General features: G+C 38.0%; 2 protein-coding genes across 4 annotated transcripts; both read left to right on the top strand.

The window, feature by feature from the left end:
* The first annotated feature begins 2,614 nt into the window (after positions 1-2,614).
* LOC122027463 (BTB/POZ domain-containing protein At1g30440-like) lies at positions 2,615-6,107 on the top strand. 2 transcript variants are annotated; one of them, XM_042586444.1, is made up of 5 exons: positions 2,615-2,849; positions 2,954-3,284; positions 3,939-4,008; positions 4,115-5,314; positions 5,418-6,107. In XM_042586444.1, the coding sequence occupies exons 2-5, from the start codon at positions 3,226-3,228 to the stop codon at positions 5,943-5,945; spliced, it is 1,857 nt and encodes a 618-aa protein (XP_042442378.1). In that variant the 5' UTR covers positions 2,615-2,849; positions 2,954-3,225; the 3' UTR covers positions 5,946-6,107. The 2 variants fall into 2 exon arrangements, with proteins under 2 accessions (XP_042442378.1, XP_042442377.1); XM_042586443.1 differs by having other exon boundaries at positions 2,933-3,284.
* A 1,244-nt stretch (positions 6,108-7,351) lies between these two features.
* Positions 7,352-14,729, top strand: LOC122026861. 2 transcript variants are annotated; one of them, XM_042585579.1, is made up of 10 exons: positions 7,352-8,218; positions 10,474-10,603; positions 10,689-11,176; positions 11,276-11,362; positions 11,434-11,532; positions 12,026-12,133; positions 12,230-12,295; positions 13,383-13,454; positions 14,058-14,108; positions 14,185-14,729. In XM_042585579.1, the coding sequence occupies exons 1-10, from the start codon at positions 7,898-7,900 to the stop codon at positions 14,254-14,256; spliced, it is 1,494 nt and encodes a 497-aa protein (XP_042441513.1). In that variant the 5' UTR covers positions 7,352-7,897; the 3' UTR covers positions 14,257-14,729. The 2 variants fall into 2 exon arrangements, with proteins under 2 accessions (XP_042441513.1, XP_042441512.1); XM_042585578.1 differs by having other exon boundaries at positions 7,355-8,218; positions 14,058-14,729.
* Positions 14,730-15,094: the final 365 nt, after the last annotated feature.

Raw genomic sequence — 15,094 nt, 5'->3', positions numbered from 1 at the left:
CGGAAAAAAGGATCGAGGCTTGCGAGAGTACACAAGTTAACATGGTTCAATGCAATCCCCTTTCGCGCGTGTAGTACACAAGTTAACATGGTTCAATGTAATCCGGGCCTTGAATTTGCATCCCCCTTGCACATCAGAGAGCTTATCCTTATACATTTGTTCATATTCTCAATGCATGTAAATCAATATAAATTAATCAACATGTCTTGAAGCTCTTAATGTAAGACTAAAATCTTATTCACAATAGAGTTTCTATCCCCTTCCATCTTTTCTCCATTCACACATTCAACATCAGTTGTGGACCTGACCATCAGGTTCACCTTCAAAATGGGTGCTTTGTTGTTCAGCACTGCCTGCCGAAGAGAAGGTAACTGCATTTTAGGGTGTGTTTGGTTGGGAGATATCCTTGATAACCTTGGTTATCCATCCAAGGTTATCAACAAAAACCCTGTTTGGTTTAGGTAATCGATGATTCCCGAGTAATGCTTCATTCCCGACACGTCAGCAAAAGGGGCATGCAACCAGGAATCGGAAAACCTCAGAAAATTGAGGTTTTTCTTGATTTCGGGGTTATCGAATTTTTTTTACCCAAAATACCCTCGGACAAAAGAAAAATGTGAAAAAAGTAAAATGTAAAGAAAAAATATAAAAAATAAAATAAAATTTAAAAAACATATTTTTTTTAAAAAAAATAAAAAACCATTAAAAAATAATAAAAAAAATAAAAAATGGTATAAAAATTTAAAAAAAATAAAAATAGAAAAAACATTAAAAAATAAAAAAAATACAAAAAAAACATAAAAAAATAAAAAATACAAAAAACATTAAAAATTTAAAAAAATACAAAAAAATATAGAAAAAAACGTAAAAAATAATAAAAAAATGTTAAAAACATTAAAAAAATTAAAAATTAAAAAACATAAAATAAACAAAATAATATATATATATAAATAAAAAAAACATGAAAATATAGTAAAATATAATAGACTTTAAATAATAATAATAATAATAATAATAATATTATTATTATTATTATTATTATTATTATGTATAGTTGATTTTGTAACTAAGGATAATCTAGTAAAATACTAAACTAGATTATTCATTAAAACCTTCAAACAAACATGTTTTTGTTGCATTACCTAGATTGAACCAAACAACATTTGGTTATCTTTTATTCCCCATAATCTTGGTTATGTGATTACCTGGTAATCACATAATCAAGGTTATACATGATAACTTGAACCAAACGCACCCTTAGGATGATGATAGATGGAAACTAACAGTTTCTCACTGATCCTAACTCAAAAGTGTCTTACAGGAAACGATTACTAAATTTTCTAAGATGTCTGGTCTTCCCATTGTAAATACTTGGAAACCAGAAGTTACTAATGTCATTGCGTCAACTGACTACGGTGGTGCTTATAAGAGAACCCTCAAGGTTTTGAAAGGCATCCTAAATGGAAAATGGATACTGAAAATTGATTGTAAGAAACTTACTGGGTAGTTTTTAAAGTCATTTTAGCACTACCCAATTTTAAAAAGTGTGTTCCTTCTAATTATGTAGCATTGCCCTTGCAATAAATCCCTTTATTTTAATTGAACAGCTGAAATCCACCGCAAGTCATTTATAGTTGTATCCGATGTGTTTTGGAATTCTCGACCGTAGGTTACAAGGCAAGCAACACACCATCAATTAGGTTCCCAAAGCGTTGACTAATCTTTTATTATCACTCTCCTATCTTAATCAAATGCAAGTCCTATGCTGCTGTATCGTTGCAATCGTCTACTGATATTTGATATTACGTCGATATTAAATAATTTTCTAAAGTATTAACAATTTTTTTTTATAAAAAAATTGTTCATTGTGTTAAAATAAAAAATAAAATTAATTACGACACATTTATATTTTATTATTTATGATGGCTGATCAGTACAACAGTAATTATTCTCGTATACAACACTTTCATACAGCTCCTTATTTGTCCCATTTAAGTCTTGGACTCCCATTAATACAATATCAAAATCAGCAAACAGTTGCACAGTCGCACATTGACCACCTCAGAAACTCGTTGAGGAAGCTAAGCAAGATTCGAACTCGACACGCGACAATGACCCGCCAAATCCCTCAACCACATGGTGTTGACTTTGAATTAAATTCCCCAGTGGATTTACGTCCACCACCAAAACACAGTGCCTCAGCTCCTCACATGCAAGCATTAGCTGTGCGCATTACTACGTCCAGTTCCTGCCAACTAAAATTGAAGGGTTAGCAATCAACGGAAACACAATGGAGGGGAGTAGTTGGGCTGCACTTTACTGCTTCCAATTTCATGCTAGGCTGACAGTGGTAGAGAGAGATTACTGAACAGTAGCTCAGAAATAGTGCCAGGTAGGGAATCTCTCTGCCGAGCATTTAATGATGCTAATTACTCGGAGTGATCGAGCTCGGAGAGAGAAGGGACGCTGCTTTTGATGCAATTTTGAAAGATCCGTCCAGGGAGCACTGTTTCGTGAGCTTTCCTGTTAAAAACTTTTGTTGTTTTTTGAGCTTGGACAGATGGGCGAAGCGTGGGCTGGTCCCCTACAGCTCGACACTACACAATGCAATTTGGAAGTTGGTGGAGAGGCCTCGGCCTGCGCCTGCGGGGAGGTAAAAAGACAGAATAGAAACTGCCCTTTTGGAGCGGAGCGACCCCCCTTCTTCTTCTCTCCTGCAATCTCTGCTGGTTTTGTTGAGAAATTTCCGGAGTGGGTTACCTTCCGAGGATTTGATGCTTTCGGGAGATTGTTGAGGGGGCCAATTCGGCCTAAAGCTCGGATCTTTACTAACTAAGGCAACGTCTCTGGTAAGTAAATGTTGGTTCTTGTTCTTGTGTCGTAGATTTCTTCGCATTTGAGGTTTTGGTGGGGGTTGTGGAACTATTTGCAGTATGTTCGTTGCTGTGATCAGCTGGTGGATTAGGTCTAGGGCTTCTGGGATTCGTGGCGGACAATAAGCGCCGGCTTGTGCGTTCTCGCATCATCTGTGGGTTTGGTGCTGGTTCCTTTTCTTCATTTGTGGGTTTAGGTTCTTGTGAGTCTTGATCGGAGCTCGTAGAGAACAGGAAAGAGGTTTAAGGCCTGTACTTTGAGCCTACAAGGTGTTTGACTGCGATTTTCAGAGTGATCACTGGTTCTTGCCAAGATCTTTGCCGCGTTCAGTTTAATTGAGGCTTGTTGACGATGGCCTGCAAAAAGTTGGGATCAAAAGCTGATCCCTTTCGACGACAAGGGCAAGCCTGGTAAGCTACACTGTTTTTCGCTTGTGCATATGGATTTTTCTTATTCTCGTCTTCCTTCGAAATGCTGTTCTGCCAAATATTTCCTTGATCAGTCAAACAGATCACAAGGGATCTAAATAGTTATCTTAGTTTCTCAATTTACTTCACTTTGGCTTAGGATCAGAATGCGTTGTGAAGTTGTTCTATGCAGTCGTTTCCTAGTTTGAAGCTTCTGTTTTCTCTTCGTAATGCTGTTGATTGAGGACTCTGATTTCTTACAGTCAACTTGTAATCTTGTAAATCAGAAACATTAACTCAGGTGACATGTATTATTAGGGGCATGAAGAAAAAACAAAATTGAAGCTGAAACGTCTACTACGATCAACTCTAATAATTGTGATTAAGTTGAATGGAGTCTTTTTTTCTTTGCTCACAGAGATAAGTAGCTAAGAAGAAAAGCTAGAAAAAAACTAGCTTTGGACAGTTTATGCACATAATTTCCACACAAAATTATGAACATGATCTCGCCTCAAAACGTCACATGGTCAAAGAGAGTCTATAATCCAATGTTCATTTTTAGAGGATCTTTACTAATTTGGAAGTTGACATCTTCTCTAATTATTCTGATAATTGAAACAGCATCTCAACACAAAACAATTTACTGTCCATTTTCAGGTTCTGCACAACGGGACTTCCAAGTGATGTTACTGTTGAAGTTGAGGAGATGTCCTTCCATCTTCATAAGGTGAGTTCATAAGATGACATTTGGTTAATTTCATGTTTTTTTTTTCTGTTTGTTTCAAAATTTTTGTTGTGGCAGCTTTGAGCCCTTTTGTTATTATTTCTTTTAGTTTCCTCTTCTGTCGAAGAGCGGACATATGGAAAAGCTCATCAAGGAGATCTCTGATGAAGAAGAGATTTGTGTGGTGAAGCTACATGATATTCCTGGTGGGGCTAAGGCATTTGAACTAGTAGCAAAGTTCTGTTATGGTGTGAAGTTAGAACTCACTGCCTCAAATGTCATCTACCTTCGTTGTGCGGCCGAACATCTTCAAATGACTGATGAAATAGCAGAAAGCAACTTGATTGCACAGACAGAGATCTTTTTCAACCAAGTGGTTCTTCGTAATTGGACAGATTCGATAAAAGCACTCCAAACATGTGATGATCTTCTTCCTCATGCAGAAAACCTTCAGATCATCAACAGATGCATTGATTCTTTAGCTGTCAAAGCTTATGCAGACCCAAAGCATTATAGCTGGCCTATGATGGAGTATGGCATGATGCAAAGCCCCGGTGGGAGCGTCTTGTGGAACGGTATTAGTACAGGAGTTAGGCCTAGAAATTGTAGCGCTGATTGGTGGTATGAAGACGCATCCTTGTTGAGGCTTCCTTTGTTTAAGAGGCTGATCTCGGTCATGGGATCTCGCGGAATCAGGCAAGATGTAATAGCAGGATCAGTAACATTTTATGCTCAAAGGCATCTTCCCGGTATCAGTAGGCGCCACAATCCGGCACCTGTTGTTGCCACAGCTGCGCCAACCGAAGACGAACAGAGACATCTTCTCGAAGAGATTGTGAGTTTGTTGCCCTCAGAAAAGGGCTTGACATCCACAAAAGTATTGTTTGGTCTTCTTCGCACCGCCATGATTCTCCGAGCTAATCGATCATTCATTTCAAACCTGGAAAAAAAGATAGGCTTTCAGCTGGATCAAGCCAACCTGGAAGATTTGCTGCTGCCAAACTTTTCATATTCCACTGAGACACTGTACAATGTCGACTGTGTGCTTCGAATACTCGAACACTTCCTAGCTATGGATCAAGTTGCCAATGGGGCATCGCCTAATTCAGTCGACGAAGACCAGTTAATTGGTTCACCTTCAATTGCACCCATTACTGCCGTTGCCAAGCTAATTGATGGCTTTCTAGCTGAGGTCGCATCGGATGTCAACTTGAAGCTGCCAAAGTTCCAAAATTTGGCTGGGGCAGTGCCTGATTATGCAAGACCGCTAGATGATGGACTTTATCGTGCGATCGACATATACTTGAAGGTAATCATTGAAGCCTAGCTATTCATAACAATTTGTTGAATCTATCAGTTGGAGCAATTTCGGTAACTGCCCTGTTGTTTAATGGCATGTGATGCTCGTTCAGGCACACCCATGGCTCAATGAAGCTGAAAGGGAACAGCTCTGCCGGCTGATGGACTGCCAGAAACTCTCCTTGGAAGCCTGCACTCACGCGGCACAGAACGAGAGGCTTCCGTTAAGAGTAGTGGTTCAAGTGCTCTTCTTCGAGCAACTTCAACTGAGGACCTCCATTGCCGGTTGCTTGCTCGTCTCCGACAACCTCGACGCATCACGGCCTCTGAGGAGTGGGCTGGTTGGTTCCGGTGACGCCGGAGGTTGGGTGAGCACTATGCGGGAAAACCAAGTCTTGAAGGAGGGAATGGACCACATGAGGATGAGGGTGTCGGAGCTCGAAAAGGAGTGCACAAATATGAAGCAGGAGATCGAGAAGCTGAGCAAGGTGAGGAAAGTTTGGGGTGGTGTCCAAAAGAAGCTGGGATTCAGGGTCAAGTCCCAGATGTGCAGTGCTCAACAGGAATCTGTCAGTGATCATCAGAAGAAGATTGAAAAGTCGCCAACGAAGAACACAAAGCACATGACTTTTCACAGATGAGGGAGGGACAACCAGTTTGTAATCCTAAAAAATTTCTTTTCCTTTCTTCTTTTTCTGGCTGCTGATGATTGATTGAATGATTTCTCTTGTTCTAGTAACTGTAAGTGTGCGGTTTGTATCTCAGTTAGGAAAAAGTCGGTATTAACTTGACATTATTATTAATCACTGAACTCAAAACTGCAAATTGATAAATTTCTGTTAGAGCTGGTTCGAATCCGTTCGGATCTTCTGGATCATGGTTCCATCCAAAATGACACACTAAATTAGTTGTTGAGGTCCGGAAGACATACCAGAGCTTAGAGCTTGGGTTGTTGAGGGTCTAGGCCTTGGAGTTGGCTGTCGAGTAGGAGCTTGGAGCCTTGGGTCGTCGAATAGGAGTCGGAGCCTTGGGTCGTTGATGGTGCGCTGCTCAGAGCTTCGGAGGACTGAAACAAAGATGATTGGATTGTATTCAAACATCGTCGGAGCTTAGGTTATCATGGGAGGGTCATGAGATGTTCTTGACAATTGATTTGGTGTGTTGTTTTGGACGAGTTCGGATCTCCTGAACCACCTACTTGGTCCTCTCCTGGTCCGATCCCGTCCAAAACGACACACCAAATCATTCGTCGAGGATATCTTGAGACAATTAAAAAAAAAAATATGGAACCGTCACATCAACGATCCCCCTAGAGCCGGTCCCTATCTTGAGACGACTCAAGCTTTGACGACATCTGAACACAACCCAACCATCTTGGTTTCCGTCCTATGAAGCTCCGAGTAGCATGCGGTCGACGACCCAAGGCTCTGATTCCTACTCGACGACGGCCAACTCTGAGGCCCTGTCCTCGACCCTCGATGACGGCCATCTCCAAGACTCTACCCTTGACCCTCGACGACTCAAGCTCCAGAATGTCTTCGACAATTCATTTCGTATGTCGTTTTGGACGGGATCAAGAGAAAATCAAGATAGACGATCTAGTAGATCCGAACTGATTTTGGATGGGACCAAAATAGGCGGTCGAGAAGATCCGAACTGGTTTAGAATATGCCCGATCGTGCTAGCTAAAGAAATATGCAGAATAGAAAATTATGTTGAAGTCTATTTATTTGTGTGAAATTGTAATTGCTAGTTCGTACAAGTCTTTTTTATTTATTTGATAGTTCACACTTATAAAAGTAAATTAAAATAATATAATATAAAAAGTATTTTAATAATTTTAAAATTTTAGAGAGATTGACGCTGGAATGTATTACGTGTCGGTCCCTTTCGAATCGCGTCCCTTACTTCTTCTGTACCCATCTCGTACAACGTTGCCAATTGGTGTTCATTTCGCCCCCGTCTACGGTACATTTCTAGGATGATTGTCTCTTCCAGTGCTGTTTGTTCCATACTCCTCTCTCATCGTGTCGCCATTTCAGTTCTTCCACCACATCACAGCTCAGGAAAAAACAACCCTCTCCACGTGTAGCTCATTCTTCAACTAGTTGGCCGCTTTTACACGAGCAGTTGCCGAAGCGGGGTCAAGATAGGGTTCCTCGGATTCCCGTGTCCGATCTTCTCTTTTTCATTTGTTTTTTTGTGAAGGAAGGCCTGGCCTCTTTTTGCTGCTGTAGGCGCCGGCCGGATTGAAGGCGGTGTCTTAGGGTTGCAGTGAATAAGATGGAGAAAGTGGAAAAGGAGGATTTTGACCCGTGAGAAATTCTCGTTGTTTCTGGCCGTTTCTGAGAAATGTTGGCGCATGATAGAGATTGGGCTGGAGGCGAAGGCAATTGAAAAGAGGGATCTGCTCGAATGCTCTAGCTATATTTTCAGAGTGGTTTATTGAGTAAAATCTATCATTTTTTACTTTTAAGAATATGATCGCTTGAGAGTCTTCGTCGTGTTTCTCAGCGGATATGTTCGGATGGTGGAGTTTCGGTTGGGTTTCTCTTGCAAGGTCTATAATTAGAAACAAGCGTTTGTGATTTCCATGGGCAGTGTGGGCTTATTTAAGCGAGGCTGGAAACGGCTCCATCCAAAGAAGCAGGCCTTTACGAGTATCGGAGTTGCTGCTGGCTTCGCCAGAGAGAGGCTCTTGTTTCTATTTGACCGCCACTGGCCGCTGATCTATAGATTGTGCGTGATTGCTGCTAGCTTTCTACTTGGGATTTTGTCGCAGTGGAGAGAATGCGCTGTTGGAGGTGTAAGGTCCGTGTTTACTTTAGGTCCAACAGCTCTATTCGTCATTCTGTGGAGTTGCTTCCTTTGCTTGGCTTCAACGACATCACTAGTTTACGTGCTTCTGAGTCTGGTTTGTTCCTATCAAATTATTTTTTTCATATGCGAACACTTTCCTTATTTGATCTTCTTTTCAACATTAACTTGAAACTGAAATAGAGCTGGGAATATGACATCAATTTGCTTTTATGCCAAAGCTTCATGTTTTGCCTCTCTTTATCTTCTCTAGTGCATATGTTGGTTATTGTTATTATTTTTTTGTTACATATTGCTGTTCACCATTAAATTTATTCCAATACTTATGGTTAAATCCATGTTGTCTTGATTGCAAAGAATGATAAATTATTTATGTTCTCAATAGCCCAATGCCCTTTTCCTATTAGAAAATGTGTAGCAACATGTGCAAGCAGTAGGAATTTTTACAATCTAACTATAATTGTATATTAAAGGTGGAATTCGCCACCCTAACGGCCGCACACAGTCGGCTCTACACCATCTGTGAGAAGGTAAATCGGGAAGCTGAAGTTGGCCACTGCGGGGAGGGCATTTTTCTCGGCTTTACCAAGATTTGACCCCTTGCCCATTGTAGCAATATCTACCCCACAATAGCCAACTCAACCATGCCCCGGGGGCAATATAATTGTATATTAAAGCATGCACATATTGAGTACATGTACGTAGCACTAGTAGATAATATTAATACATAATGCACTTCTCGTAAAAGGATGTTAAAATTTGAAAGTCTATTATGGACCATTCTATAGAAAACAGATGGAGCCATATTTGGATTAATTGTTCTACCTGAATGGGCCATACAAAGACAAGTGGAAGTGATTTTGAAGTATGTGTGTCACAGCAGTATGATTACATTATATTGAAATATTTAATACTTACAAACATATTTTTCCTGTTCATTAGATGGTTTGTTGACGTAAAATTTGAATCTTTCTGTAAAATGTTGCTTTCTCATTGGTGATGTGCCAAACATTTTGCTTTCTATCCTGCACAAATCTTATAATTCTACTGAATCATTTATTGATTTAGAATGTTTGTTACGAGAAGTCTATCTTTTTCCATTTATATTCCTTGTATATCTATCTTCTTAGTCTGCTATAACTGTTTCCCTTTTGTACTCGTTTGTCCCCCCACTTTTGACTCTTCTCTTGTTCTCTCTAATCCACATCTTGATTAACTTTGAATTCCTGTATCAAGAATGTTGAAAATTAATCAATTGTCATCGCCACGAAGCCATGCTACTACCAATTATTTTGGATTGGTTGCATGAATCTTATAACTCTCTTGAACTCTATGTAAGGTTATATTGCAAGGTCCTTTAAATCACTTTCATTTGCATTAACTTGAGGTTTCTTTTCTCTCTTTCTACACCTTGCAACTCTAACTCTAAATTTATTCAACTTGTCTACCTATAGAATCTACTGGTCATCTTATATTGTAATAATCTTTTTTCTATCATTTAATCAACGCATTGGAGCTACACCTAATTGCTCTTGGTAATAATTTTTTATTATATCTTTTTTTTGGTAATCTTAAACATCAGTCTTAGCATTCTCCTCTTTGCTATAATACTTTTTCTTTCAAAATAAAGTTCAATTTTGATTTGTCTATAATTGATCATAAGTTGTTATCAGATGGTGTTTATGTTTTATCTGATTTACACTTTCCATGCATGTATTGTGATTTCTGTCAAAGATGCATCGTTTTTGTTTTAGAATGCATGAGCTGCTGTAGCAGGCTGCCTTCACTATCTTTTTTTTTGGCTTTTAAACATTATAAGTGATTTTTTTTCTTTTAAATGTGTGTAGCCGACCTCACCTGGTAGGATAAGGCTTGGTTGTTGTTTGTTTCTTTTAAATGTGTGTGTTTGTTCTACTAGACATTCTCCTTGGTTCCTTTTCAACTCCATAAACATAGTTGAACTTTTTTATTTTTTACCTCACATTGGTTGACAATGTATTCCATTTCATGCATTGATGTGATTTATTGAGATTTTTGGGCTTTATATATTTCACTCTTATTGGTTTGATTGTATCATTTCTCTTATCTACTGGTGATTCTTTGTTACTTTTTGGTATTAGTGTTGGAACTGGTGCTGGGGTAAGGCTCTTTAGGGGTCAATTAACCCCATACTACACATGCAATAATATATGTTATTAAGTGACTTTTAAGATTCTTGATGATTGTAAAACTATTTGAATAATTTTTCTTGATAATTGATTATTACCTTTACACATTTCATTATTTGTATTTTGCATTTTTATTGTGTTTCATTACCCTCATCTTAACTGGCTCTGCCACTGGTTGTTCCAGGGTGCTGCTTTAGTGGCCGTTAACTATTTGAGCTTTACACCTGGACTTTTTATTGTTGGGCATTATGGAGTTTTGATCATTTGGATCTACGGATACTTTTGGATGATGACAATTCTATTAATAACTGCAGGTATGCAAACACATTTTCATAATAAATCAGTACTGACTTTCTTGTACTTTTCCAGTAAGTAGATATTTTATTCTGATGTGGACAGGTTATATGTTCTCGCTCAATCGTGCTTACTTCTTAATCTTTCTGGCAACTGCATATTCCATTTATTCTGTCTATATGCGGGTGGGACTACTAGGAGTTCTCCTGTCGATGAATCTTTCGTTCATCTCTAATTATATTTTAAATAAGATGCACCAAAGATACAACTATACTGATGAAAGCATACATGTGGAAGTGCAAAAGGATTCAGAACCAGTCATGGAAGACTTTTCTGTTGACACTGAATATTCTCCTCCAATAACAGAACCTGAACATGTGGAGTGTTCTAAATCAGCTTGCACTGCACCCGAGGTATCAAGTATTACAAATACTAACAAGGATGCTTCCCCTAGTAAGGTTGTTGTAGTCGAACCATCTGCATTGGTTGAGATGAGAAGGATAATGAGCTGTTCAAACCATTATGAAGTTCTGGGTTTTCTCAGGAACTCAAATATTGATCCTAAGATACTAAAGAAGGAATACCGTAAAAAGGTGTGCAATTTGAATCCTTATTCACAGGTGTTTCTTAAATTAAAGAATAATCTTAGACCTACAGAACATTATAAGTTAGGCTGTATGAATTGATTCTAGGTCTTGCTTGTGCACCCTGATAAAAATCTGGGGACGGGAAGTTCACTAGCATGTGAATCCTTTGACAAGCTGAAGTTCTCATATGAGGTAAATTACATATAAAGTGGTTTAGAGGGCAATAATACAATACTATGCAACTCATGATCAATACATTTCAGGTTCTGTCAGATTTAACTAAGAAGAAATACTATGATGAACAATTGAGGAAGGAAGAACCTGGTAGAGTGTATCAGAGGTCTTCCACTGCATCTCAGAAGGTATTATTTATAAGATGAATGATGTAGGACTGTATCTATGATCATTATTTTAATTTTAGCATATGTTGCAAAACATGACTATCTATAACTAAATTAGTCATGCAAGTATCTCTACATGTTTCTATATTCTTGCATGCCATGTAAGAGACAATATGCAATAAAGAATGCAATTTTCTTTTTTTTTATAGACTTTTAGGAGCTTAATATGGTAATATTTCATCATGGAGTTTACACTTCTTTCAAATTGTTGTCATGTAATTAAGAGTGCATTTGTATGTGTTTAGGCATTGATTTTCCATTGCCTGATATTTGATAGTTATAACACTAAATATGGATGTTGTAACAGATGGACTCATGATATTGTGTCCTTTTTATGGTCTGATTTGGCTGGTGTAATATATTTGACAATTCTCAGTTCGGCATGTTGGATGAGTAATTTTATTTTCTGGGATTTGAAGAACTGATGTAGCCATGCAATTGTGTTATACCATAGGTTGAATTCTGTTCAAAAGAATCCAGGCGCATTGAGTGCACCAAGTGTGGAAATTCTCATACATGGATATGCACTAATCGAAATAAAGCCAGGGCAAGGTGGTGTCAGGTGAAAGCTAATCAAGATTTTAATGTTATAATCCCCAGGTCATGTGCTAAGACTTTGTTATTTTTGGTGCTTGACTGTGGTCTCCTTCTATATTAGGATTGCCTCCAGTATCATCGAGCCAAAGATGGAGATGGGTGGGTGGAAACTCGGCACTCGACAATTGTAAGATCGCCTTGGAAGATATGTTTTACATGTTTATGCATTGTAAAAGTTTCCAACAACCATTTTTTTTTTCTGTTTCATCTCACTTGTGAATTTTCTATTGTTCCTGGAACCTTCTTAGGCATTATCATAATTGTAATTGTTTTTCTGAAAAGTGGATAATTAAATACTTGAAGGTGGACTACTTAGCCAAAATTACAGCATGTATGTCTACTCAGAGTGGGACTGGAATTAATCTTGACACTGTGAATTAGGATACAACTTTGGAAGTCTTTAAAATAAGTAAGCAGAGAAGGATCATGCGGAGGTCCATGCTCCATTGAAGTGGGGAAGATAAGATACATGCAGTCATAAAGTTAGCAACTAAGTTTTAAGCATTGTGATAGGAAGGCGAAAATCTGTGCAGATTGGCTTGCAAGGGAGGGTTCTAGACACCAATCTTTGAACTATGTTTCCATTGAGTCACAGAAACTAAATTGGAGGACTACTTTTTTGTGATTTTTGATTGATGAGTGTATCACTTGTTTGGGTCATCCTTGTTTAACAGAATTAATAAATACATGCAGAGAGATAAACTTCAGGAAATATCCTCTTTGAAAATTGACTCCATAGTTTTGTATGGCCTAAGTGACACTTTGCATAGTGCATATTGTGTATGTTCTCGTAAAACTACAAACATTGCTTGGAATCCTTCATCTTGTAATTTTCTGAATAACATATGGAACTCTTATCTTAACAGCATGTTTTTTTTTGCACAAGTGGACACCATGAATTGTTGAGCTGGTGTAGTCTGTAAATTTGCTGGGAAAAATAGCCCTTTGTACCATAAAGCAACAGTTTTACAACCATTCCTGTTGTTTCCTGTTTCTTTTAGGAGTTTACTTGGATAAAAAGATAGGAGGGGAAAGGAGAGGGGCAGGGAAAGCAAAACGATCAGAGTTATTCATGCTGTGTGCAATATTTGTGATCCTTTTTCTTTCCATCCCCTGCCCTTCTATCTTTTCATACAAGCATACTCAGACGTAGTGAAAATTTCCCTTGGATTTCCTCATTGCACTAAATTTTATTTTATTTTTTTCATTCTCAGATGGAAATACCACGAGCCTATGTATGTGCAGAGAGCAGGATATTTGATGTGTCGCATTGGGCAATTTGTCAGGTAAGCATTTGTGTTTGATTACTTTGTTGCATTACAGAATCATTTATAAGACCGACTTATATTACATATGATAGATTTTGTTAACTCTGGAGTAGTAGCCAAGATTTAGATTTGTTCTTTTAGTTTTGCATCCATTATATATACCTTCAAGTTGGTTTTAGTTTAAATTCTTGAATAGAGAAACTTTTTTCTTCTCAGGATTATAAAACAATGGAGAGGGTAACTCAACATAATATGATGATTTGTTAATTAAAAATAACAAATGAAGTTGCGTGATTTGTCATATTATTGCTTTTCTAAGTCAGGAACTGCTGGCCTAATCATGATATTTGTTCTTATGAGGAAAGGGAAATATTATATGTAATGTGTGTAGGAGCAAAACATTCATTTGGCGAAGGTGGGTTTGGAGCCTAGAACCTTAGCCAAAACTTTCAAGGCCTTTACATATTTTGGTATTAGACACCTTCTAACCTATTTCCAAAAATGTCATCTTCTATTTTTATTGCTACGACCATCTTCGAACATAATTTAAATAATTCATAATGCAATTATAATCAATTTCCAGTCATTTTCATCTAACTCCATACAATCTGATATATGCAGGGAATTTCTTGCAAGCCTAATATTCACGGACCAACCTTTCATGTGAACAAGGTTAGTTTGGATAGGACACAGCTGCGATCTAATCCTTCTAGATATCCATGGGGATTATATGCTGAGATGATTACAGAGGACTGAGTTTGAGCTGTGGCTCCAGAAAGCTTTAGCATCTGGCATCTTCTCTGAAAGTCCAAAGCTGTAGAAACTACTGGCCATTTAAGATCAACCAGATAAACGGATATGATGAAGCCTAAAGAGGTAAAGTTTAGTTGAAGAACTGGCTTGTGTTTTTTGCGGACTGACAATTGACTGGAAGAGCTTGATGGCATTTAAAATTTCACCTTTTCATCAAGTCATGGCGTAGGCTTCTTCATGTTTACTGATCTTTTAATCTCTTGGTGATGGAACCTAAATCTGAAGAAAGATAAAAGCGATAAATTCAGCAGATGCTTGCTTACAAGTGATGAATAGAAGGAAACGATTGTGGGGAAAATAAGGAAAATACTAAGTGGATCATTTGTGAATAGTTGTAACCACACGGTAAGCTAAGCAGTATCTTCTCATATGTTATACTCTATAAACGGCTCAAAAGTATAGCTATTCCACAGCTACGAAAACTTGTAAAGCAAGAGTACTGTCAATTGAATTAATCACAAGGAAAGTGCTTTGGTAGTCTCTTCTTGCAACAGAGATTTAATCCATGCTCATTTTGACAATCTTCCTGCCTTTAAAAAATAATTTAAGAGTATGTGGTGGTTTTGCTTTAGCCTTCAGCCGAGCCCCAAAATTTTCAGCTGCATGCGTGACTATAATAATCTGATTGGAAGAGGAGCTGCTACAACCGGTCTCAAGAGTTACTTTCATTGACAGATGACCAAGATTAGGAAAGATGGGCCTTTAGCCTTTCATTTCATTGCTTCCCACTTTTTCTTTTCCTAATCATTCTTCTCCTTTTCTCCTCAATTTGCCAGATTTTCAAACTGCAATAAGGAGGCAAAAGTTGTAATTTGTGCACGAATACTATGAGCTTTGTTTCGAAG

The sequence above is a fragment of the Zingiber officinale genome, chromosome 10A (genome assembly GCF_018446385.1).
Source record: "Zingiber officinale cultivar Zhangliang chromosome 10A, Zo_v1.1, whole genome shotgun sequence".
NCBI classification, from domain to species: domain Eukaryota; kingdom Viridiplantae; phylum Streptophyta; class Magnoliopsida; order Zingiberales; family Zingiberaceae; genus Zingiber; species Zingiber officinale.
This window is presented reverse-complemented; position numbering and strand designations above follow the sequence as displayed.